Below are 25650 nucleotides of genomic sequence, written 5' to 3' on the forward strand. Positions count from 1 at the left end.
TCATGTGTTTTATTAAAAACACATTTATTTACACATTGTTTATGACAGCCTTCACACTGCAGAAGGGTTCACTTGTTGCAAAATGGACCATGTGGCAAAGCCTAAATTATTTACTGTCTGGCCCTTTACAGAAAAAAAATTTGCTGACCCCTATAGTAGAGCAATGCAGTTAGTTAGAATCTTAAATAAGATACTGATCTATGAAGCCTAAAAAGACATTATGGAAGAACATAACTATGGTCAAATTCATCATAGAAAATACATGCATATTAGAGTAAAATAATCACTTCAGATAGAGAACTTGTTTATTGATAGTAAAGTTTCTTTTTTGAATTAGTCAGTTTATTTCTTGCCACTGAAAGTATATATTCCCTAAGGATTTCTCCTCAGTAGTCTGCACACCCATACATACAAACACTTTGTGCCTGTAGGGCTATTCCCTCTTAGGACTAGAGCTCTTAAATTTTTATGATGAAACTCAAATATATATATCTACCCTCTCATTTTTTGATCTACTTTCACCTTAAATTCAACATGTTCAAATTTTAAACTGGCATCTTCCTATTAGTGATATCACCGTTCACTTGAATGGTCAAAATTTTTACCTTGAAAGTCACTCTTAATTTATCCCTTACCTCTCTTACCCTATTCTTTCACTTAGCCCTTGACCTGGTCCCCCTCCTTTCTAGGTGCCATTGCTCTACATGAGGCCTCTGCATGCCTAAGTTAAGCAGTTGTCTCCTGACCTGCTTAGCTTCTGTCTCTCAGCTCTCTAATCCTTCTGGTATTCTTTCCCACTCATCTTAAATCACTATCTTTTTCATTCTCTCAGTAACATTTTTTCACTTTGTAAAGGTAACACATGTTCACTAGAGAAAATTTATAAAATATGAATGGGAATGAGAAGAATTAAAATTTCCCACAATCCTTCTGTCTAGAAACAGTGTTAATACTCTTCAAGGGTTGTTTTCTGAATATCCTTACTCATATGCATCTGCAAGTACATATGTATGTGTGTGTGTGTGTGTGTGTGTATACACACACACACATAATATCTCCTCTACTTGTTTATAACTTACTTTTATTTGTATACTAATATTAAGGTAAATATCTTCCAGTATCACTAGATATCCTTCTACAATGCCATGTTTAATGACTGCATAGAATGCCAGTAGATGTATATTGTGTCATTTCAAACAACAGTAATTCTCTAATTCTCTGATACCAATTGGGGGATCCTAAAATTCTCAGTTCTAACACAAAAACCTAGAGATAACATGGACCTCACAGGTTAAGGGCTCAGTCCCAAAAGACTCCCACTTCAGATGTCAGCTGCAAATGGGGTCCCTTGGCACCTGCACTTTTTCCCAGTCAACTACCTATTCAGGGGTTTCCGTGATCCTTCCAGGTTTGTTGATTTGCAATAACGCTAGACTCAGAAAAGTACTTTACTTATGGTTACAATTTTATTATAAAGGGTACAACTCAGAAGCAGCTAAATGGAAGAAATGAACAGGGCAAGGTATGGGGGTTGAGGGCACTGAGCTTCCACCCCCTCTTCGGTGTGCCACCTCCCAGCACATCCACCTGCTCATCAACCCAGAAACCCCCTTAGCCTTGTTTCAGGAGTTTTATTGAAGTTTCATAACACAGGCATGATTGATTATATCATCGGCCATTGGTGATTGAACTCCATATCTAGTCACCTCTCCCTAGAGATGGGGGTGGGCTGGGCCTGAGAGTTCTGACCCTCTGATCATGTGGTTGGTTCCTCTGGTGACTAACACCCATCCTGAAGCTATCTAGGGGCCAAGAGTCACCTCATTAGCATAAACTGAGGTGTAATCAAAAGGGGCTCACCATGAACCAAAGGCACTTCTGTCACTCAGGAAATTCCAAGGGTTTAAGGAATTCTGTGCCTGGAACCAAAGACCAAATACATATTTTTTATTATACTACAATGTGTCGTAATTGATACACTAATTCTGCTTAGTCTCTCTGGGTGATTTTCCATGAAAATCCACATTTAAGCCCAAACTCATACAATAGACTTCAGACTTCAGTTCTACTTCCTACTGAACTTTTCCACTTGTGTGGAAATTACCTCAAATTACCTCAGAATGTGCAGTCTGAATTCATTATCCCTCCCCCACCAACTGGTTTATTCTCCTGTTTCTCTGTCTGTGTCACTACCAACCTAACTGCAAAACATACCTTATTCTGAATTCTACCTTTCCTCTCCCCCTCTCATCCAGTCAATAACCAGTCCTTGTGTATTTTACCCTCTTTGAATCTTAAGTTTATTCTTATTCCTGCACTCCTCACCATCACTATAGATACTTAATTTGAATTGCTGCAGCAGCTTTATCTATCTGATTGCCTTCAATTTTATGCACTCTTTTCTATTTCCACACACTAGCTGGATTGGTTTTGCTAGAATACCAATTTGCCCATTATCACTTCCCTGCTTAACAATTACTACTGGATCTTCAGCCAAAAGAACATCTGGGTTTCTAGACTAGAGGTCATATAGAGTCCTCCAAAGTTTTGGTTTTGATTCCACTGTGCTGCCTTTACCTGGCACCCCCTCCATCTGGGTGCCATTGCATTGCCTTTGAGAGTCAATGTAGGCATACCTTATTCAGAAAGTCCATTTTGATAACATCTTGATACTCCTTACCTCACCCCCCTTGAGTTAAGAACTCTATTTCTGCACACCTGGTAATATATTGTCTTCTCAATGACTGCCTCCAATGTTTTGTTGTTATATTTAAGAAATGCTACAAGAAGATGTTAACACTTCAGCTGGATTGCATTTCATGGCCTCTGTAAGAAAGAAAGCTATAGAATGTCAGGATGCAAGTACAAATACAGACCCAGACCCAGGTAAAATGCTATTTTACTTTAATTTTAAAAATTCATATATTTTACAATATATCTAGACTTTTTAAAATTTATTTTTATTTTTTATTTTTAAAAATTTTGATATCATTAATCTACAATTACATGAGAAAAATTATGTTTACTAGACTCTCCCCTTCACCAAGTCCTCCCACATAGCCCATTACAGTCACTGTCCATTAGCATACTAAGATGCTATAGAATCACTACTTGTCTTCTCTGTGTTGTACAGCCCTCCCCGTGACCTCTCCACAGTATGTCTGCTAATAGTAATGCCTCTATTTTTCCTGCTTATCCCTCCCTTCCCACTCATCCTCCCCAGTCCTTTTCCCTTTGGTAACTGTTAGTCTATTCTTGGGTTCTGTGAGTCTGCTTAGACTTTTTAAAGACAATGATTTAAAGGGAATTTTAGATTATGGGTTATAGTTACTCCTAAATTCTTGTCCTCAATGCTGGCATATACTGTAAGTATATTAATTTTAAACTTAAAATTAAATTTTAAATTGAATTTACAATAACATAATTAAAAGATAATAGATTTTTGTTAAAAAATACCATGGACTACATCCTGAATTAGTAGAAATAGTGTTTTTAATTTAAGTTCTCCTTCCTATCAATTGTCTTCACTGGAATTTCATGCCTAAAATTGAGGAGACCTAGAGCTGTGATCAGTGAAGTTGAATTAAAAAGAGGACTATATACAGTTTAGTGTGGCAAGGGTATATGTAACTGTGCCCAAGAAATAGAGGAAATAAGTGTTTGAGAAGCTATTATTTGGAATTTTGCCTGACGGACTTCTTCATTAATGTAAGTGCTTGCCCTCGTGTTGCAGTAATTCTTTTTTGTATTTAGGAAACAGTTTTTCTTAACTGTATATAGAACCTTATAAGTGCCTTTTTAAACCTCTAATTTTGTATTATTTTAAAATAAAATTTATTGGTATGGTTTCAAAATATGATATGATTGTTGTAGAATATTTGGATAATATAGCAATCTATGAAGGAGATAAAATTAATTATCACGCCACTTAGAAGTAATATTTTGAAGTTATTTTTTTTCAGTCTTTTTTACATTTTACATAGTTAGATACAAAATATAGGTGTCCTCCTTCTCATTCAGATATTATTGATATATTTCCCTGAGTGTTTAACACTTCATAGATCCCAGTACTTTTTTTCCCCCAGGTGCCTTGGGACACTCTCCAGTTAGAGTGTTTCTTTATATTTATTTCATTATTTATTTACATTATAGTATGTTTGCCACACTGTTGCAATTCATATCTGATATGTTCAGTATTATTTTGTACTGCACTTGCATTGATTAAATGAATGTTAATTAAATTATGTTTAAAATGCTTTATATTATTTATTAATCCTTGATGGATAGTTGTTTAGGTATTTAATAGTTGTTTAATGATATTGGGAGTGTTGATGATCTAGGAGAACTTTTTTCCCCCCATATAAAATAATGAAATATAAAGTCTTCTGGTATATCTGACTATGCAGCACATTTTCAGGACTCTATTACATTTGGATAACATGTCTTAACTGAATTTTGTATCCTCTGCTTTTCACTTTGATTTCTACTTATGCCAAACATTTCCCTGTGTCAGTAAAAAGTACTTTGTAAGCACATTCATTCTCCCAGCTGTGCCATAAAATATTTAACTAATTGCTTATTGTTGAATGCATTAGGTGGTTTCCAGTGTTTCTCTCCTATAAATAATGCTTCAGTAAGCATCTTCTTGCACAAGACCTTAATTTTTTTGCCATCACTATGATTTAGCTAACTGTTACCTTTACTAATCCCATAGGTCAAAAGAAGATATCTCACTAGTATTTTAATTTTTGTTTCTGAATGAGGTTGAATGTGTATAAGATTTTTTTATGCAAATTATGAGTGGGTACCTGAGAAACATTCTTAAATGTACTTCTGAGAAAGCCTTTGAGGTACTTTGCTGTTTGGTAGTCTTCTGAAATTATGGGCCTGCGTACTAGAAGTCTATTATTCACCCAGGTAATCAGGCCCAGGATATAAATAATAAAATCTGAAATTATGATATTCACTTAAAAAAATTCTTTGTCTGTTTTTCTACCACCATTTGTGTACAATACCTAACAATCTGCATTCATATACTTAGTTTTTTCTGTTTGTGAAATCCTTTTCTTTTTCTGTGTCCTCTTTTTGCCTCAAATGCTCTGACTACAAGATAAAGAATCTGCTTCTCAGGAAGTTGTTTCTGAATGCTGTAAAAATCAACAAATCATTTCTTTCACATCAGGTATGATTTCTGTCTTTTTTCCTGAGAATAGCATGACTCATTAAAGATTATGTCTGCATGATGCCAAAGCAGGAGTTAATCACTCCCCATAAAAAAACAGTCAAACCAATAATTGATTTGATAGAGAAAGAAGGAAAACAGCATTTTTTGCTTTCTTTTCTTTCCAGTTTTTTGATTAACCTATTTCCAGTACTTAATATGGCAATGAGTTATATTTTGCCTATGAAATCTGAAAGTAATGGTTCATTAAAAATAAAATGCTAGAAAATAAGGTTAGAGTCCTAGGACAAAAGACACAGAGTTAGACTGCTGACCTATTTTGACAGCCTCCTTTACTGAACTTTAGAATAAGACACTAATAACTTTTGTAAAATGTAGATGTTGAACAGTTTAAGTGATAAAATTTGGCTCTGGATTCTGTGAATATACTAAAAACCAGTGAACTGTAACTTTTTAAAGGATATGCATTGTACCTCAATAAAGTTGTTAAAATAAAACAAGGAAACAAACAACAATAAGAATGTGTTGAAAGTAAAAAAATTAGTTATGGATTAATTTCATAATTTTATTGAAATTCTCCTAAATAAATAAACGTGACTTAATATATCTGAAATGGAACTAGGAAATTATAACATTTTCTCGATTTACTTTATTATTCTTGTGAATCATTTGAGATAAGCGATAGCCAGTGTCCATTCATTTATGAATGACTCTAGATGAAATTTTCCTTAGAACAGAATAGAATTTGCTTTAACTTATTTATATCTATAAAAATTCTTAGATTTTCAGCAAATACACTTTATGTTATTTGTTGCTAACTTGTTCTTACAAAGTTAATGACTTAGAGTTATTTCCATGCTTTTAAAAATATTTCTTGTTTTTCTTTTCTTGATTTTTAGAACATGAGTCTTTTAATGTTCCTCAGCTATTGAGTCCGAATGTATATCTAAATCTCAAACTTTCCACTGAAGTATCAGAGAAACCTTTGCCACCTTCAGCATCTGATATGGTACTAAACTTGTTGTATATTTTATTTAGAAATCTTAATAATACCTTTGTGCTAAACTTTATTGTCATCTGCATTATTCATTTGCATAAATGAAATGAGGCTAAAATCTTATCCATGTAGCTTTGTCAGAAAGGTCAAAAATTAATTTAAGATTTAAGTGTTATGCCCCAAAATATGTAAACTAAGACCACAACATATACTTCCTGTAGCTTTCCCTAAATTAGGCTCGTATAAGCTCTTCTTGCCTTCAGATATAAAGCTTTTTGAAGGACAAGGGAGGGCAGAGTGGCATATAAAGTAAAAAGAATGTAACTCTTTTTGATTTTATGTGTTTCGGCTCAGGTAGGACACAATTACATAAATGTGATAGACATTGAAGCTGATGACCTACAGGAATTACCTGTCAGAAAAGAGCCTTCAGATGATGATATCAAACAGCAAAATGATCATCTAGAAGTCCCATCTTCTGCAGAGTTACATTATATGGCAGCTTCAGTTACTAATGCTGTTCCCCCGCACAATTTTAAGAGTGAAGGTAATTATTTTTCCTACTTTTAAAATAAAAGTTATTTTGAAAAATTCTTTAAATATAGCATTGTTACCTCTACTTAAATATCCTAGCTCTCCTGCACAGCCACTGTAGTTTTAGATGTTTATATTCACATTTAGAAATATATTATCTTCTGAAAACCTTGTTTAGAAGTTTAGAATCAATCTTTGTATACATTTCATACTCTTGATAGAATCTACCAATTCTGCAATGGATTTATTTTTCAAACCTGCAAAAGTGTCTCCTTCCTGTCTGGATGGAGGAAGCTGGACAGAAGGCATTACAGAAGTGAAGGGGCCTGGTATCACCTCACCTAAGCCATCAGACATACAACAGGAAAAAGGTAAATGCCCTAGATATATAGCATGATGCTCCCTCTTCCTGAATTACTGTTATATAGCACTAAAACTTGGTAACTGCAAAAGAAACCAGAAAAAAGGCTTTTCCCTTGCTAAGGAGAATGGGGGTAAATAGGTAAACAAGATAGGAGTCATGGTTCCAAAGCTGGGACCATGGATATTTTTTAGGGAGGCTACAGATCTATTTGTGCATATATCTTTTCTGAATTAATGAGTTTACAAATAAATATCCTGTAGTATTTTGCGAGTTTTTGGTGTTAAAAAGAAATTCTTATATTTTAAAAAGTGGGAAATTCTATAATAGGACATAGAACATACTTTTGATCCTTGAATGACACTGAGGTTAGGAATGCTGACCCCCCACACAGTTGCAAATCCGCATATAACTTTTAAGTCCCCCAAAACTTAATTACTAATAGCCTATTGTTGACTGGAAGTCTTACCAGTAGTATAAATAGTTGATTAACACATGTTTTGTATGTTATATGTATGCTCTACTGTATTCTTAACAATAAAGTAAGCTAGAGAAAAGAAACTTTTTTCAAATCATCAGAAATCTCAAAAAAAAACTTTTCAGTATATTTATTGAAAAAAAAATCTGTGTATAAGTGCAGTTCAGATTGTGTTGTTCAAGGGTCAACTGTACACTGACATAGTAGCTAACAGTACTTTATTAGTAAAATATTCAGTTTTATAATAATAAATCAGATTGCATTATTATAAAATATTTGCAAGATTTAGAAGATTATTTCTCCAAGAATATTTCTCCAAGGTATTATATCCTGTGAAGCATTAGATTATATATGTATATCTAATATACAAGCAGACTTCCTGCAATAGAGGGCCAGCATCTCTTCTGGGTTCCATAGCTGTTGGGAGGAGTGGACCCAGCCTAGTGGTTGTCAGAGGCTTGGGTGCAGAGGCCAGCACTGCCTGTTCGTTGTGCCCCACAGTGGGCACTCAGCAGATACGAGGAGCAGGGAGGGAGGGGTGGCAGGGAGACTTCACATAAGATGTGTTAGGGCATGTATTACAGCCATGTATAGAAGTAAGTGCCAGCATTTCAGACTGTGAAGCCTTTGCCCTCTCCTGTCACATGGCTGCTAGGTGCATGAGTAATAGAGAGAGGATGTGTGAAGCTAGCTGTCTTTTAGGCTGGGGAGGTGAGAAGAGCTTGGCTTTTAGATTCAGACAGACCTGTATTTCAATCCCAGCTCTGACACTTAATAGGTTGGAGACTTTTTGCAAGAAAATTAAGTCTGATTCTCACTTGTATTTCTGTGGGACATAGTCCCGTAAGGTTGTTACAAGGGCTACATCTAGCCAAATGCCTGTAGCTACTTAAATATCCTGTTAGTTTCCCTTCATTTTCACCCCAGTCAACTTTTGAAATTCTGACAAATGGAAACCAGGCGCATCTCCTGGTGATGCCTGAGTGTTTTAGGCCAGAATTTCAAATGACCATAAGCTGCAGGCCAATTTCCTTCATCAGTGACATCAAGTCTATATTCAGCTCTTTAGAATAGCCTTCTCTGGACAGACTGTCATGAAAACATGTCAGTGGACCCATTTACTCTTACTAAAGAGAAGAACTTAAAATGCCAATTTGAAAAGAAGAGTTTTATCTGAAGGAACAAAACAGCAGCAGAATCACAGAACCCAAGAATGGACTAACAATTACCAAAGGGAAAGGGACTGGGGAGGGTGGGTGGGAAGGGAGGGATAAGGGCAGGGAAAAAGAAAGGGGGCATTAAGATTAGCATGTATAGTGTGGGGGTGCACGGGGAGGGCTGTGCAACACAGAGAAGACAAGTAGTGATTTTACAGCATCTTGCTACGCTGATGGACAGTGACTGTGAAGGGGTATGTGGGGGGGACTTGGTGATGGGGGGCGCCTAGTAAACGTAGTGTCCTTCATGTGATTGTAGATTAATGATACCAAAAAAAAAAGGAAGAGTTATATTTTGAAATTGAATTCCATGATAGTATTTACATAATATATTTTAAAGCTTCACAATATAGTCACATATTAGAATGGAGTAGGATTTGCACTATAGGAAAAGGCTGGGAGAAGGGAGTGACAGGGTCCCTAGGTGCTTAAAACAAGAAACAAAAGCAAAACAAGTAATTCCAGTTTTTAGTGGAAGTTGTTCACCATTTTGAATGGCAGTAGCTTTCTATTTAGAAATCATCTCCAGTAGGAATACTATCAGGAATAGCAAGCACAGCTTTTCTGGGCACAGGGAGAATACTGCAGAGTCAGTGGAACTCAGTATTCAACCCTCCTAGCTGATTTTTTTCTATTAGTGAGAGTGGAGCAGCTTCTCCAGAGAAAAGGAGGCTAGTTACATTATGTATGTGGGCCATTTTGGATTTTGAGCATATTCATCTCTCACTGAACTTTCTACTTAAAGTTTGTATACTAAATTATATCCTGAGAGTGGTTAAGGGAGACACTTTAGGCTGCTAAGAAACAGGAAGGATAGGTGGTAAAGTACTCTGAGAATCAAAGTAAAAACAGTGGGGCCAAAACAGGTAGGCAAGGTTGTACAATCGCCATTGCCAGCACTGGAATTTACCATTATCTTCTTGTGAGAAGGCTCACCTCAGACTGGGACTGAAATATAATAAGCACTGCTTACATTTGTTTACTAATTCACATTTTTTTAGAGTATTTTGTTGCACAGTTTGGTCTTCACTAAACCTCTATGAGTATGGTTGGACAGGCATCAGAATCCTCATTTGACCAGCTCTTTATTCAGAAACACTAAGTTAGGAGCTAAAGAAGAGAATGAGACCAGGCTCTCTGCCTTTGGCTCACCTGTAGGTGGAATGGTGGAGGAGGAAGGCAGAGAAATAAAGAGATGAATATGGTACAGCATGGTAAGTGCTGTCATGGTGGCATGGATGAGATCCTTGGGAAATACGGCATCTTATCCATCTCCAGGGGTATTGGGGCTATTTAGGGGAGAGACACGCAAATCTCCCATAAGATTTACAAGAGACAGGGCATGCAGACTGAGAGGATAGACTGTTCAGTGACTCAGAGGTTTGATGGAGTCTGCTAAGTTTGTGAAAATTAAAGTTCAGTTGTGCTTGAAGTCAGTGTTTTTTTTTCTTTTCTTTTTTTAAGAAATAGTGAGAGATCAGTTGGAGAGATTGGCAGGGGAGAGGTTGAATGCCATTGTCTCTCATACTGAGGCATTTGGACTTTTAAGATAAAGACATTAGATGAAGGATTTCAGGTGGAAAGGAACTATAACAATTTGTATTTTAAAAGATCTCTCTTAGGACTGTGTAGAAGACGGACTAGGTGGGAGTGAAAATGAGTTAGAGACAGGGATACTATTTGGGGTCCATCTGTTGTGAAAGATTCTGCTGAGTAGTGGTAGTAGGAATGGAGATAGATGTTTGGTAGGTAAATCACCAATATTTGGTGTCACCTTGGATCTGAAGAAAGAGAAAAATCTTGAATGGCTCTCAGGCCTCTGCTTTGGATACTGACAAATGATAGTGCTGTTCACTGAGCTGAGAATTTAAAAGAGGGAGCAAATTGGAGGGGCAGAAGCGATGAGATTGGTTTGACAAGCTTTGTGACAACCTAAATGAGATGTCCAGGAGCTGAGAATTTAAAAGAGGGAGCAAATTGGAGGGGCAGAAGCGATGAGATTGGTTTGACAAGCTTTGTGACAACCTAAATGAGATGTCCAGGACACAGATGGGTTAAAGGGACTGGAGATCAGAAAGAGTGCCATATGAATTTCAGAGTCAGTGACATCACTCAGAGAGAGTACATAGGGTGAGAGAGAAGTGAGCTGAGACTGGAACCCTGGAAATACTCATGGTAAAAGGAAGGGGAGGCAGAAATGAAGACCAGAAGATGACTAAGAAGGAAGGGCAACACAGGGAGGAGGAGACCCAGAAGCCAGAAAAGAACATGCTTAAAAAGGAAGTGTTTCAAATCTGGGACAAGAATCAATTGAGTTTAAGAGCAGGGGGAGTCATTGGCTTTGGTGTTGGTCTCAGAAGACAATGCCTGTCTGAGATCCCATGCAGTCAGTAAAGAGCCACATTGGGCCTAGCTTTTACTGTGTGATTCAAGTAGTTTTAAAAAGTCATAAAAATATTAAAGTTGTATATTGAAGTATATTTTTGGAGCAGAGGATAAAAGTAACATGTAAACATTCAAATTGCCTTGTATATGGAGCTTTGTGGTAATAGTAACACATATTCTTACTTCAAAACAAAGACAAATCCTAGAAGTTCAAGAAGTTGAAATAGTATTTCTAAGTATACTAAAACTGATTTGGAAGGGAATGTCATGTTGACGTAAAATGAAGTCCTCAAAAAAATTAGATCATCAATGTCTACTTAATCCTTAATTATAATAAATCCTGATGTTTTCTTTATTAATACATAGGTATACCAAAGCCAGACTTTCGATTCAAAGAACAGAACTTAAAGTCAGATGCTGCAGAAGATTATCTGCTGTGGGAACTACTGGAGGCTGTTCCTGCCCCTCGTCCCACACGGAGGTCTTCCGCTCGCCGACTAGAGCATTTCACCTCTAAGCTTCAGCAATTTGATGAACAGCTGTTAGCAATACAGACCATTGCTGAAAACATAGAGCAGGATCTCCCCAGACACGAAATACTAGACCGACATTGTGATAAGGTGAACACTTTATTTTAAAAACTGTCTTTATTTTAGTTTTGTTTTTGTTTTTGTTATGTTTGTTAATAATTTGTTACCGGGCTGTTAGATTTGTAGTGTGATATAATTTAAGACACTTGATTTTTCAAAATGGAAATTTCGTTTCTTTAAGCTAGGGTTTCTCAGACTCAGCATTATTGACACTTGGGTGAAATGATTCTTTTGTGGGAGGCTGTCCCATGCATTTAGGATGTTTGGTAGCATCTCTGGTCTTTACCCACTAGCTGTCAGTAGCATTCTTCCCAGCAGTAAGAATAAAAAATGTCTCTAGACATTACCAAATATTCCTGGGAACAAAATCAACCCTAGTTGGGAAAAACTGCCTTAAGCTTTTAGGAAGTGAACCCAGGACTCTTATCAGGAAAAGAAACATATGAATTATAAAACCAGAATGTGGTTTTTAAAAACCCTGCTCATAATTATCATTTTCTGCAGGAAGATTTTTGTAGCTTTATAAATATTGTTGTTCTTATATATATAATTCTCAGTTTCTTTTAAATATTTTATACAATCAAAATAATAGTCCTTAGATTTTTTTTATATCTTTAAAAAGTACTCATAATAAAGAGATTAGTGTTTATGTATATTGGCATATCATTGCATTTAGACAAATAGGAAATCTCAAAAATTAATTATTTTGCACAAACATCCTGTCTTTTTTTTCCTTAGGAAATAAAATTTTATGTTAGTTTTTTTTTCTTTTTTTTATTTAAGTATCATTGATACACAATCTTATGATGGTTTCACATAAACAACACAGTGGTTTCAACATTCAAGTCGTCATTCCCTCCATTGCAGTCACTGTCTATTAACAGAGTAAGATGTTATAAAGTCATTAATTGTCTTCTCCATGCTGTACTGCCTTTTTAGCAAGTAACATTGATATAAAATGAAGACTAAAGAACATACAGTAAAAATATTTTGTGTTAAAGTTCTGTACTGGGAAATGCAAACTGGTCTGCAGATTAAGAATTCTGTCATTAATTTACCTAACAAAGATTTCAGGTTGCTGGCATGTTGACATTTTTAAAAGACATATTTATTAGATTTATAGTATTTCTTTAATTGAAACATTTAACACATATGAAAATGTTAAGATTAAACATATGTGAAACTATACAAAAAAATATATAAGGTAGGACTACTTTTAAGTAATGCTACTATGATATTTAATTGGTTATTTTCCTTTTTGTTTTTAAGCCAAACTTAGATCTGTCAACTTCCAAATAGCTGTTGACTGTCAGAGTTGTCCTTGGAACTCATTCCAGGAATCTCTTTCAAAACTACCCTCTGTTCTAGTATGGAAAGACAGATATGTTACTTACACCTGAATCTAGTCTTGGTCCTGGTTTGCTCACTCTTGCCAGAATCCATGAATCATTTGTTCCTCAGTAGACATTTATTGAGCATCTACTAGATGTTACATCCTGTGCTAAGTTCTGGGAATAGAAAGCTAAATAAGGCAGAGTCCCTACTCTCAAGGAGCTTAGAATCTAATAAAGGAAGACACATGTATTATATAATACATACAAACAGTATGCAGTGAGGACACACATACACAGGTACACATGGCCTATTGTGACAGGACCGGTAAGTAAAGCTATGCCATCAGAGAAGGCTTTGCAGAGGTGACTCTTGAGCAGATAGTGAATCAACATTCATCAGTTAGATAAGAAAGAGCTGATGAAACATTGTGAGCAAAAGCAGAAAAGTGTCAAATGGCAGGGAGTATTTGGAGGACTGTATCAAGTGTTTAGCTGGTGATGGACTGGGCTTTGAGACATCTGACAGCAGAGGTAGGTAGGAGCAGGTAAGGAAGGATGGAAAGTATTGTTTGCCTTGCCAGGTGATTAGGATTTTATCCTGAAAGCAGGCAGTGGGGAATCATTGAAGAATTTTTAGCAAATGTGATCAGACACAGTGGCATCAGTGTGGAGGTAGATTAGAGAGGGTAAAACCTGGAACAGGGATTACTTGGGTCATAGGGTTCTACACTGGCTGTTCATTAGAATTATCTTGGGAACTTGCCAGAAATGCAAACTCATGGGCCCCAAACCCCTGAGATTCTGATTTTAGGTAGGCCTAGGGTGGAGCTGAGGAATCTGTATTATTAACAAGCTTCATAAATGATTCTTACATAGCTAGCTCTACTGGGTCTACTGTTTGGTGTTTGGGACCCACTGAATACCAAGCCAAGAAACAATAACAAAACTAAGACATAGCAGGATTTAGAGGTTGATGGCTGTGGGAAGGTGAAGAACACAGAGATTCACAGTAGTGTCCAGATCTCTGGCCTGCTTGAATGGTGGAGTCATTTTCCAAACTAGGAAAAAGGAAGTATGTGTGTTTTGGGAGGAGGGGAACACAGTGATTTCTTTCAGGGACATGCTGAATTTGAGGTGCTGTGTGATTAGTAGGCAGTTGGATATATGCTTCTGGAGCTCAGGAGCAAGATCTGGGTTGATGGTACAGATGTTAACATCATCAAGTAGGAGAAAGTTCAAATCATAATAGGGCACTCAGGGAGGAAAAAAACCAGGGTAAAGGACAGAATTCTGTGGGTACACTAACTTTTAAGGGTGAAGATTCAACAACAACTCTTGGGAAGGAATGGTCTGAGGCTGTAAGAGATTCAGGAGAAAGCAAGCTGAAGGAGAAGTTTCCACAGATCTGGGTCCATTAGATAAAAGGGCAACTGTGCATGTCAAGATCACTTGGGATACTTTTTCAAAATGTAAATGCTAGCCCTACAGAATTGGGAGTGGGGATTGGGGGCAGGAGAGGGTGGTGGTGGCTTGGCAAGGGGGAGAATATAGGTCACACACATGCATTTTGAGAAATTTCCCTCAAATTCATATAAATGTCCTATTTGACCAAGCCTCTTAAGACTAGAGGGTTGGGACTATGTTTTTTGCTTGGTACATGAGAGGCATTTAATAAATGTTTATTTAATGGCTGTCTTTGGTCTCTTAGATAGTAATAAAATCACATTTATCAGAGACCACCAGAATGGTTATTAATAATTGTAGCACAAGCCTAGGAGACAATTTCAAAGGGAGAGTTCTAAGAATGGTTGATGAAAACCTGTATTTAGTCTTCCAAGACAACTACTTTGAAGGAAATGGCATTAATTTAAATGAAAGATTTGGCATATTGGTTTGAAATGTTGTCATCCTATTATAATGCACATCTAAAAAAAATACAGACATTTTGACTTGCTGAGTAATGAAAACAGCTTTTAGGCCTGGAAAAAGCAGAGGGGTGCTGTGGACAAGCACTGACTGGGAGTGTTGAAGACCTGGATTCAAATCCATGTTCTGCCACCAAGAAAGTCATTGGATTTCTCTGGGCCTTGTTCCTCATCTTCAAAATGAAAAATTTTGTATAAATGTCAATTATTGTCCCTCCCCATTCTAAAATTATATGATGCTATTTTCCTGAGCCTCTTAAAAGATTAAATCAGGTGAGATACCAATAAGCAAAATTTTCCTCCTTTTCATAGATCCCCATCAGTTAGTTCGTATTGAATTTAATTCCATTTCTTTCATTTGTTACAAAGTGCAAATGTTTAAAACCTACATAAAATTGTTTATGAAATTTATGAAATTATCAAACTTTACAATTTGTAAGTTATTTTGTTGTGTGTGTTTTACTATAGCTTGAACCTGTGGGTCACATTGAATTGTCTTCTGAAAATACGGGAAAAACCTTGGCTTCAAAAACCGTTAGCATTTCTGAAGGTTTGTTGGGGGCTAGGGAGTGGGACTAAAGCCTTTGAAAGAATTAAGCATTGACTTTTGGGAGTGCCAGAACCAGGAATAGTATTCATATGTGAGTTGAAGTTATCTGCCCCCCAGTTTTTAGATTAGTTTTATTTTTGTGATAACATGACTAATTCCCACTGAGGCTATTTTTTTTGAGAAAACAATGCTGTCAATTTCTCTGGCTTTTATATACTAGATTGGGGCAGCATGGCTGATCTTAGTTTTTGTGACTCCACACTGCTGGCCACACACTGAGAAATGCACAGAGCTTTGCGCTGAGGGTGCTGTATGTCCGTGATTATCCTCTAAGCTGGAATTTGAGGTTCTGATTAAAAAGCTGGGCAATGGTGAAATACTAAGCTTTTACATTTCTTATTGAGAGAATGAAATTAGGATAGTTCCTTAAAAATTTTTTTACTGCATTATAGGTGTCGTTTATATGTACATTCTCTTTCTCATTTGGTCTTGTCAGCAATTTAATATGGCTTTTTAAGAAATCAGGCTACAGTTTATTGGTTCTATTGTTTCTTAATTTTCATTTTCATAAATTTATCTTGTTAGCTTTATTATTTCTTCTGCCCTTAGGGGCTTAACTTGTTAGTTTTTTCCTAACTTCATTCCTTCTGTTTTCCTAATACATGCCGCGGCAAGGAACTAGAGAAGAATGTTGATATGTACCTCTTTTCATGTTTTTCAGACCTAAATAGTTTGTAATTTGTATTAAGATTTCTTCCTTACTTCATAAAATAGGTTTTCAGCTTATAATTATTATGAAGCTTGAACTGTATTTTTGCAATTTATTTCCATTTTCATTGTATTGTGATTAGGTGAGTGTACAGTATCAATTCTTACATTTGCCACAGTTTTCTTTGTGGCCTACTAGTCAGTTTTTATAAATGTTCTGTATTTATTTGCAAAAAAATAAGCATTTTCTGTTGGTTTGTGTAGGGTATATTTATGTTTCATCAAGCTTCTAAGTTGTATTGTCCAAATTGTCTATATAATTTTTAATTTTTTAGCTTGTTTCACCTATTCATGTCTCAGAAGGGTGCATTAGAGATTGCCCACAATAAAAGTTGTTTATTTCTCATTGTAATTCTGTTAGATGTTGCTTTATAGAATTGAGGCTATGTTATAAAATATATATAGTTCATAATTGTCATATTTTTTGTGGAATTTTGTCCCTTTTATCACTAAGTAATGGCCTTCTTTATCCCCAATAATGCTTTTGACTCCAAATCAATTTTGTCTAATATTAGTATTTTCAATCCTGCTTTCTTTTGCCAGTGTATCTTTTTTGGTACCTCTTATTTTTAAAAATATTATAGAAAACTACAAACAGAATAATATAGAAGACAGAATAATATAACTAATCTTCATGTACCTTACAACCTACTTTAACAATTATCAACTCCTGCATGGCAAATCCTGTTTTATATATGTACCCACTCACTCTTCCCACCTTTTCATATGTATCTCCTAAAGATAAGGCTCCTTTTTGATAAACATAGACATGATTCTTATATGATATAATAACATTGTCACTCCACTAAAATATCTTAATATTGTCATCTATCTAATTAGTATTCAAATGTTGCTAGTTGTTTCATTAAAAAAATAGTTTATATATGTTCTAGTTGAAATCCAGGTTGAGGATGGCAATTGGTTGATGGCTGGTAAGTATCTTTTAACTTCTAGGTTCCTCCTCTATTTCTCTTTCTCCCCTTGCATTTGTTGAACAAACATGGTTGTTTGTCCTCATGTATTTTTCAGAATCTGGATTTGCTAATTGAGTCTCTATGGTTTCATTTTTTTAAATTAAGGTATTATTGATTTACACTTTTATGAAGGTTTCACAAGGTAAACAATGTGGTTATTACATTCACCCTTATTATCGAGTTCTCCCCATACCCCATTGCAGTCACTCTCCATCAGTGTAGTAAGATGCCACAGAGTCCCTATTTGTCTTCTCTGAGCTACACTGTCTTTTCTGTGACCCCACACAAATCATGTGCACCAATCATGATACTCCACAATCCCCTTCTCCCTTCCTCCCCACCCGCCCTTCCCCCACCCCTCCCCTTTGGTAACCACTAGTCCCTTCTTGGAGTCTGTGAGTCTGCTGCTATTTTGTTCCTTCACTTTTGCTTTTTGTTATACTCCACAAATGAGGGAAATCATTTGGTATTTGTCTTTCTCTGTCTGACTTATTTCACTGAGCATAATACCCTCTAGCTCCATCCATGTTTTTACAAATGTTTCTTTCTTATGGCTGAATAGTATTCCATTGTGTATATGTACCACCTCTTCTTTATTGGTTTTAATTTGTATTTTCCTGCTGATTAGTGATGTGGAGCATCTTTTCATCTGCCTGTTGGGCCATCTGAATTTCATCTTTGGAGAATTGTCTGCTCATATCCTCTGCCCATTTTTTAATGAGGTTATTTACTTTTTTGGGTGTTGAGGCATGTGAGTTCTTTATGTATTTTGGATGTTAACTCCTTTTCAGGTATGTCATTTATGAATATATTCTCCCATACTGTAGGACGCCTTTTCATTCTGCTGATGTGTCCTTTGCTGTACAGAAGCCTTTTAGCTTGATGTAGTCCCATTGGTTCATTTTTAATTTTGTTTCCCTTGCCTGAGGAGATGTGTCTGTGGTGTCATTTAACATGTTCTTCTGTTCCCTCTGTTTCCTATAAATTAGACATACCTTTACTTTTAAGCTGAGTGATTATGTTGTGGTTGTGTCCAGTATATAACTGGGTTTCATTCTTTTAAATAATTAGATAATCTGTTTTAGTCATCAAGTAAAATCTGTTTCTATTTATTGTGATTACTGATACATTTTTGCTTATTTCTGTAATTTTTTGTGCTTCCTAGTGTATTTACTTTTGGTCCTTCTTACTTTCCTTCTGTTGGATTGAATTTTCTATATTCTCTCTTTCCTCCTCTCTTGGTTCAGAAATCACACATTCTATTTTTAATCTCTTAGTGATTATTAAACTTGAATTTTTGACATTCATAGTTGAGTTAAAATTTAAGATGACTATATTTGAATATCAAACAATAAGAATTTTAGACCTTTTAACCATGATCTGCTTCCCCCATCTCCTCTGATACTGTTTTCTAGTATTTTAGCTCTACCTTGTTTTTAATGCTCCCATTTAGTCTTTTTTCTTTATTTTTAAAAATCAATACTTATTTGAATTTATCAGTGTGTTTGCCAGTTTCTTTGTCCTCACTTTAAAAAAATTGTAACTAAATAATGTAAATATGTAAACAATAAATAAAACTAAAATAAAAGTTTCATGAAATAATACCCTTATTGCCTGTGATGCACTCTGGATTTTATGTTCCCTGTGGCTGTTGTCCGCGTTGCTTCTTGTATCCACTTATTTGAGGACTGTTCCCTTCTTTTTTCCTTTATTAGTTCTTCATATAGAGCCTGTAAATTCTTCCAGTCTTTGAAAATAGCTTTAAATTACTACAACTCATGAGTGATGGCTTATAGCTGAATATAGAATTCTAGGCTGATGCTTATTTCCCTCTGCATTTTAAAGTTTAGAAGACTTATACATTATCTACTGACATCTCTAATTTATGGTGGTTTATACTACTTATGTGCTATCTGATTGCTGTTCTTTTATCCTGATTGCTTTTACAAATTTCTCTTCATTTTTTGTTTATTTTTGCATTTTGACACTTCATCTAGGTGTTTATTACTTTTTATTCTATAAGGGAGTGGGAATGATTTTTTAATTTTCAGGTTTAACATTGGGAATGTTTTTTTTTTTTGGAGTATTGCTTCCTCCCCATTCTTTCTGTTCTGTTTTCTAAAGCACTTATTAAAGGCATGTTGTACCCGAAGGAAAACTGAATGAACACAGCAGCAGACTCACAGACTCCAAGAAGGGACTAGTGGTTACCAAAGGGGAGGGGTGTGGGAGGGTGGGTTGGGAGGGAGGCAGATGGGAATTGAGGGGTATTATGTTTAGTACACATGGTGTGAGGGCTCATGGGGAAAACAGTGTAGCACAGAGAAGGCAAATAGTGAATCTGTGGCATCTTTACTATTCTGATGGACAGTTACTACAATGGGGTATGGGTGGGGACTTGATAATATGGGTGAATGTAGTAACCACATTGTTTTTTTCATGTGAAACCTTCATAAGAGTGTTTATTAATAATACCCTAATTTAAAAAAAGTCATGTTGTACCTTCTCACTCTATTCCCTGTCTCTTAACCACTTCTTAATTTCTACCTTTTTATCTCTCCATGAAAGTGCTCAGATCTATCTTTTAGTTTACTAATTCTCTCTTCTGTTTTGTCATCTTTGTTGTAGGATTTTAATTTTTGAGTACATTCTTTTTTAAAAAAATTTATGTTGAGATACATATAATAAAATCTTTGTACAGCCCAATGATTTTTGACTTCTGTAACACTCATGTAACCATCACCCAGATCAAGATATCAAACAGTCTCACCAATTTTTCCCTTTCATCTACTTCACCATCCACCCACTCTTGACTACATCCTTAATGTCCAGTTCTGTTTTTTTTTTTCAAATCTATTTGTTTTTTGGATGTACTGTCCTGTTCTTTTATTGTGATTTCTATGCCTCCTTTTACCTATTTAATTATTTTAGTAATTATGTTATGCTCTTTCAGATTGTTTTATATCATGTGTTCATGTTCTCAGTTGTAGAATCTGTGTACTAACTCATTTGTGGTTTTTTGTTTCTTTGTGTGATTTGTAAATTTTTTATCCTGGGGGGAGGTTCTGCTGGGTTGTGTATGTTTGTCTTTGGAGTGTTTTTTTAATTTGCTTCTTGCGGTCATTGAAGTAGAAAAAAAATTGGGGATATATACTTCTTGGCTTGGAGTTGCTGTACTACTACATAGATAGTATAATTTCAGATACCACAACTGCTTGTATAAATTCAGATACCACAACTGCTTGTGGCAAGACAGGAGCTTTGAATTTTGAGTTGACTTATTTTCCTCCCATCCACTACCCATGCAGAAAGAGAACTTCTTTGCTGTTCTCCAAGGCAGGGTTTTCTTATCCCCATTTCATAGCTAGAGCTCTCCTTCACCATTCTAGGCCATATGAAAGTAGCTCAGACTTCTCACTGCAGTCTGCAGAAACCACATCTCCTGTTCCTCTGTGGACTACTCCAGCACCATTGCCCAGCTTTGCATTCCTTTTTTCTTTTCTAGCACCAGGGGATTTTCTTTATTTACAGGACTTGGTTGTATATAAATCTATTTTTTAAAATTTAGCATTTCTTCTATGTTTTTATTATAGAGCATGGTCCTATCCACTTTAGCTCAATATGCCATGTTTTCTGAAGTTGATCATAGATTTATTAGTTTTTATTGTGAGAGAGTTTAAATTTTAAATATCAAATCATTTCATTATATAGTAGAAATCTATTGGAATAATATGTTTCAAACTTCTAATATATCTGTTGCCATGTAGAAGTGTTAGCTAAGTCTTATATCTTTTCCATGTGTTTTTTTTTTCCTCTACTTTTTAATTGTAATATATATTCTGGATTAGTGCATTTCCTGTCTCATGTGAATAAGGAAGATCAGAATGAAAAAGAAGAGACTTCAGAAGCTGAATTTTCAATAACAGAAACTCACTGTAGTCAGAAAACCAGGGTGTTCCCTTCTGCTGATTCAGCTGTCAGCTTTTTCAGTGAACAGAATACGACTTCTCCTGGTATTATTCTTTGCTTTTTTCATTTATACTCTTGTTCCAATATACTGTTACTGAAGAGTATTTGTTGGGAATATAGTTGTGATGAGTTTGTGAAGCCACTTTGCATATTTATAAATTTCAGGGGAAAGAAAGTTGAAAATTGTGCCATTCATATGAAAGTTTTTTTGCCATCTTCCTAAAATATACTGCAAGTATATTTCATATCTCTTGTAAGATAGGATTATAAGATAAGGCTAGATGTCTCTGTTATTATTAATAATAATGTCAATGCTAAGTATATAGCAGCTGGAATTACTATGTTTGATTTTTATAAAAATTGAGTAATTGAAACTGAAAATTAATGACAATCTTGAGTTTTAATTTGAAAACAAAATTCATTGAGCCTCTGCCACATGACAGACATTGCTGTTTTACCCATATCCGAACTGGTGTAAGCCTCATTGACCTGTGAGTAGATACCATTATTATCCCTATTTTATTGCTGAAGATATTGAGACTTAGAAAAGTTTAATGCTACTCTCCATTCCATTTCATTTGGAGCTGGCAGTTAAAACTGCAGTTCTTTAGTCCTAATAAATATATTTTGTCATATGAATAATAGTTCATAATAAATATAACAGGAGAACCACTGACCTTGGATTTTTTTTTTGCCCTTGTATTTGAAAAAGATTTTTTTGCTCATATATATTGATGGTCAATAATGATTAATTTATTGAGTGTTTAAAATACTTTATAACCATTATTAAAGTAATATAAACAGTAAAAAATGCTATTTTAAAATGGCAATGCTGTTATTTAAATAAAAGAAAAAGCTTTAAGAGGCTGGTTTTAAGTCTTTTCATTTATTTCTCTAAGTTCTTTCTAGATTCCATTTGTATTTTATTCATCATCATATGGGGATAATAAATTCCACTTCACAGAGTTGTTGTGAAGGTTAAGTATTTATTGTATATAAATCATCTAGTTGATCATTTTAAGGTGGGAATAAATACAAACTCTCTAATGTATAAAGGAAGAAGAAAGGAAAGTAGTAGAAAAGAGAAATTAAAAGTACCAGGTTAAAGAGGTGATTCAGGGTTGTAATACCTTCTTTGATGCAAAAGAGAAAAAAAGGGGGAATGTCAATAAGTGGCATAACACATATAAAGATAATTTTTTCTCTAGTATTCAATGTTTGAATATAAATTTATAAATAAATCAAACATTTTTTTTAAAGTGCAGAATTTAGATATCCTAATGGATGTTTTCTTCTCCAAAGTTAGTGCCTTGGAAAGATGTATAGTCATTCCCTTATTTCTAGTGCTCAAAAATAGCTTAGATTTCCTCTTCTGAAATTGATTTCCATTTTTCAGCACATTTTTCTGAGTGTTTTTAATAGTGACAAATAATCTGAGGATGGATTTAATTTTTGGTAACAGTCATAAGTTATCCAGAGGTATTTTTGATAAATGATCAGGCTGAGTGTCACTGTTTGGGATTTAAAAAAAAGGATTGTAATTTTCAAGGAATGAAGCTGATCTATTCTATTTTGTAAATTGTGAAGGCAGTCCTAAAAGAAGAGTTCCAAAAATGGTTTGAAAACAAAGTAAGGATATAATCTTCCTATATAACTACTTCTAAATGTATTTATTTGGATATAACACTTTTTTGCTCTTTGATAGAAGGAATCAGTTTCATTTCTTAGTATTCCAACCTTTTAGATCTGATTAATTTATACTTATACCATTATCATTTTTTTCTTTCTGTAGTTAAGGCTTTTCTTAATACTTAAGTTTAATTAATTGCTAAGAACTCACACATGTCCAGACTCTGACATTTAAATATCAGCTTCTTGGATTTAAATTATTTTCCCAAATATATTATTATTAGATAAATCATCAGAGTTTTTTTTGTTTTTTAGTAAATTGTACTCTAGTATACTAAATTGTGTACTGAGCAAAGAAAGAGTCTACCCCCTAAAGTATATTAATCAGAATACTCTGGATAGAAAAGCAATAATCTTAAAATGTGGACAGTATTCACTACCAATGAGCATATTCAAGAGGAGGGTAAATATGCTATACATATATATCTTTAAACCAGTTTGAAAGTTTAAAAATATTTCAACTTTTGGTTATATAATATCTAAATCAGTTAATAATTGAAAGAAATAACTGACTTGAAATTTTTATTAATAATAATGTTTCTTTTTCTTAAGGTGTGAATAACAATGATGAGTTATTTGAGAGGTAAGTATCTTAAGAACTAATTCATAATTTTACTTTAAGTTGGTATAAGTTATGTGTTCTAGAAATTCATATGTATGTGAACTTCTATACTACCTATTTTTTTGTAGAGTAAAGAAATATAAGTAAGTCCCACTCAGAATAGGGTATTTTAAGAGACTGAGCATTGTTTATTATATCCCTTACTGTTTCAGTATAGGTAATTAGACTAAAGACTCCATTTGCTATGTTTTCTTCTATTACATATGTATTACATTTCAGCAGGTAGTACAGGTAAAGGTTGTCTCCTAGGCCTAATGGTTGCTTTTTTAAGAGCATGTGTGAAATCATTAGTTATTGATGATTAGAATTTCCACTGAGGATTACTAGAATTAAAGAAATAGAAGGAACAGTAATTATATGTTTTTCATTTTTGTGTGAATTTATGCTCCTAGAAAGCATCATTTTACATGTTCATTTTTGCTTAATGTAATTAAGCTGTAGGTACTTACTTGTATTTTTCAAATTGCATTTTCAAACAAAGTGTTTCAGTAGAGCCACTCCAGATGACTGGATTAACTGATATAGCAGATATTATTGATGACCTTATAACAAAAGATGGAGTTTCCAGCGAAGAGCTTGGCTTAACAGAACAACAAGCTCAGAGTATCTCCAGGTAATCATTGAGCAATTCATTGTTTTCATTTATTTCTCTAAGTTCTTTCTAGTTGCCATTTGTATTGTGGTTTAAGAATATATATGTGGTTCAAAATTGGCCATATTTTAATGTGAGTTTTGTGAAACAAATTCAAATTTAGAATATGTTTTTTCTTCAGAAATACATTTTGTGATGTTTACGTGTCATTCCTTTCCCCATCCCTAAAACCAGTAGAGAGACTGGTTTATATAACTAATATAGCACATCTGTGTCCTGTGAGTTTTCCCAAGGGCTCATCACAGTAAATACAAAGTAAATTTAATCCTATTTCTTCTTAGGAGTAATTAATGGTTCAGTTCATAGTACTTTGCCGTGAGAATTTTACCTTCTATACTTTACCCTGCCCTTGAATACTTTTAAATAGCCTTTGCTTGGAAAATTAGGTTAAAATGTTTTTTCTTGCAGCCTTTCCTGTGCCAACAAGTGGTTCCTGAGTGAATAAAGGTTGTCTGTCTTGTGGATGCTTCCTTGTTTGGCTTGTTTCTGTAAGATTGCCAGCCTTACGAATAGCAGTTATATTTTATTTCCTAGTTCAGTTTCACTTAATACCGCAGGGAAGTGTAGTGCATCATGATTGAACATATAAGGCTGTTACTGGAATACAATGTGCAAAAAACCCTCAATTTCTACCTAACTAGTGGAACTGTCTACTGTATTATGACCTCCTATCAAGACTATGTAAACTCTAACTTCCTTATAAAACAAATTTGTTTGCCTTCAGTTATATGTGTAGGAATAAAAATAAAATGGTTTCTACTCTTGAATAGAGAACTATAAAAAGTGTAACATAAGTTCAAATTCTATCAGTGTGCTATGGGAACTCAGGATAAGAGTCAGTCAGAGAAGGCAGCTTCACCAGTTACGGTATTTGAGCTGTATTTCAGAGGATCAGTAGCAGTTATGTGGCTTATAACTAAAAGAAAAGGTATTCTAGGCAGCAAGAATATAATATGCAAAGATGTGATGATTGGTGAGAGCAGGGAGTAAGATGTGACTGGAGTTTGTGCATTGGAAGGAAAGATTATCTGGCTGTCCCTGGCGGCCAGAGGCACTCTGAGTTCACCTTGTCTGCAAGTAGTAGGGGGGGGTGAGTAAAGAGCTATAAACTAGAATCGTAGCCAATTAGAGGTCATACTTCAGTAGTCTAAAGATGAGGTGGCTCAGAATGGAGAGTGGATAACAATCATGAGTAAACTTGGAGGCTGTCAGAAGGAAGTGAGAAGGATTTTCTGTTTGGATGATGAGTTGATGGTGATTTCTTTAGCAAGATTAAGAATGTAGTTTTGGATATGTTATCAGGTGCCAGGAGAAATTCACCTGGTAATACTCATTGGCATATTAGTTTTAGGACCTCTCAGAAGCAGATGCCAAAATAGGATTTAGATGAGCAAGAGATATAGTTGGAGAAACACCTGTGACA

At 34.9% G+C, this 25650-nt stretch overlaps 1 protein-coding gene across 6 annotated transcripts in view; it reads left to right on the plus strand.

Moving 5' to 3' along the window:
• The window catches only part of CPLANE1 (ciliogenesis and planar polarity effector complex subunit 1), a 197196-nt gene that overhangs the window by 139630 nt on the left and 31916 nt on the right, over positions 1 to 25650 (plus strand). For 2 of the 6 annotated variants that reach the window (XM_073236980.1, XM_073236990.1), the window contains 10 exons: positions 2776 to 2886; positions 5111 to 5182; positions 6082 to 6191; positions 6534 to 6726; positions 6935 to 7084; positions 11521 to 11774; positions 15472 to 15553; positions 21144 to 21308; positions 23506 to 23536; positions 24057 to 24188. In XM_073236980.1, coding sequence (XP_073093081.1) covers positions 2776 to 2886; positions 5111 to 5182; positions 6082 to 6191; positions 6534 to 6726; positions 6935 to 7084; positions 11521 to 11774; positions 15472 to 15553; positions 21144 to 21308; positions 23506 to 23536; positions 24057 to 24188 — 1300 coding nt within the window. Of the gene's footprint in view, positions 1 to 2775; positions 2887 to 5110; positions 5183 to 6081; positions 6192 to 6533; positions 6727 to 6934; positions 7085 to 11520; positions 11775 to 15471; positions 15554 to 21143; positions 21309 to 23505; positions 23537 to 24056; positions 24189 to 25650 lie in introns of those variants that run through there. The other 4 variants (XM_073236985.1, XM_073236994.1, XM_073236989.1 and 1 more) reach the window with 3 other exon arrangements.

This window comes from Manis javanica, chromosome 1 (genome assembly GCF_040802235.1).
Source record: "Manis javanica isolate MJ-LG chromosome 1, MJ_LKY, whole genome shotgun sequence".
Lineage (NCBI taxonomy): Eukaryota > Metazoa > Chordata > Mammalia > Pholidota > Manidae > Manis > Manis javanica.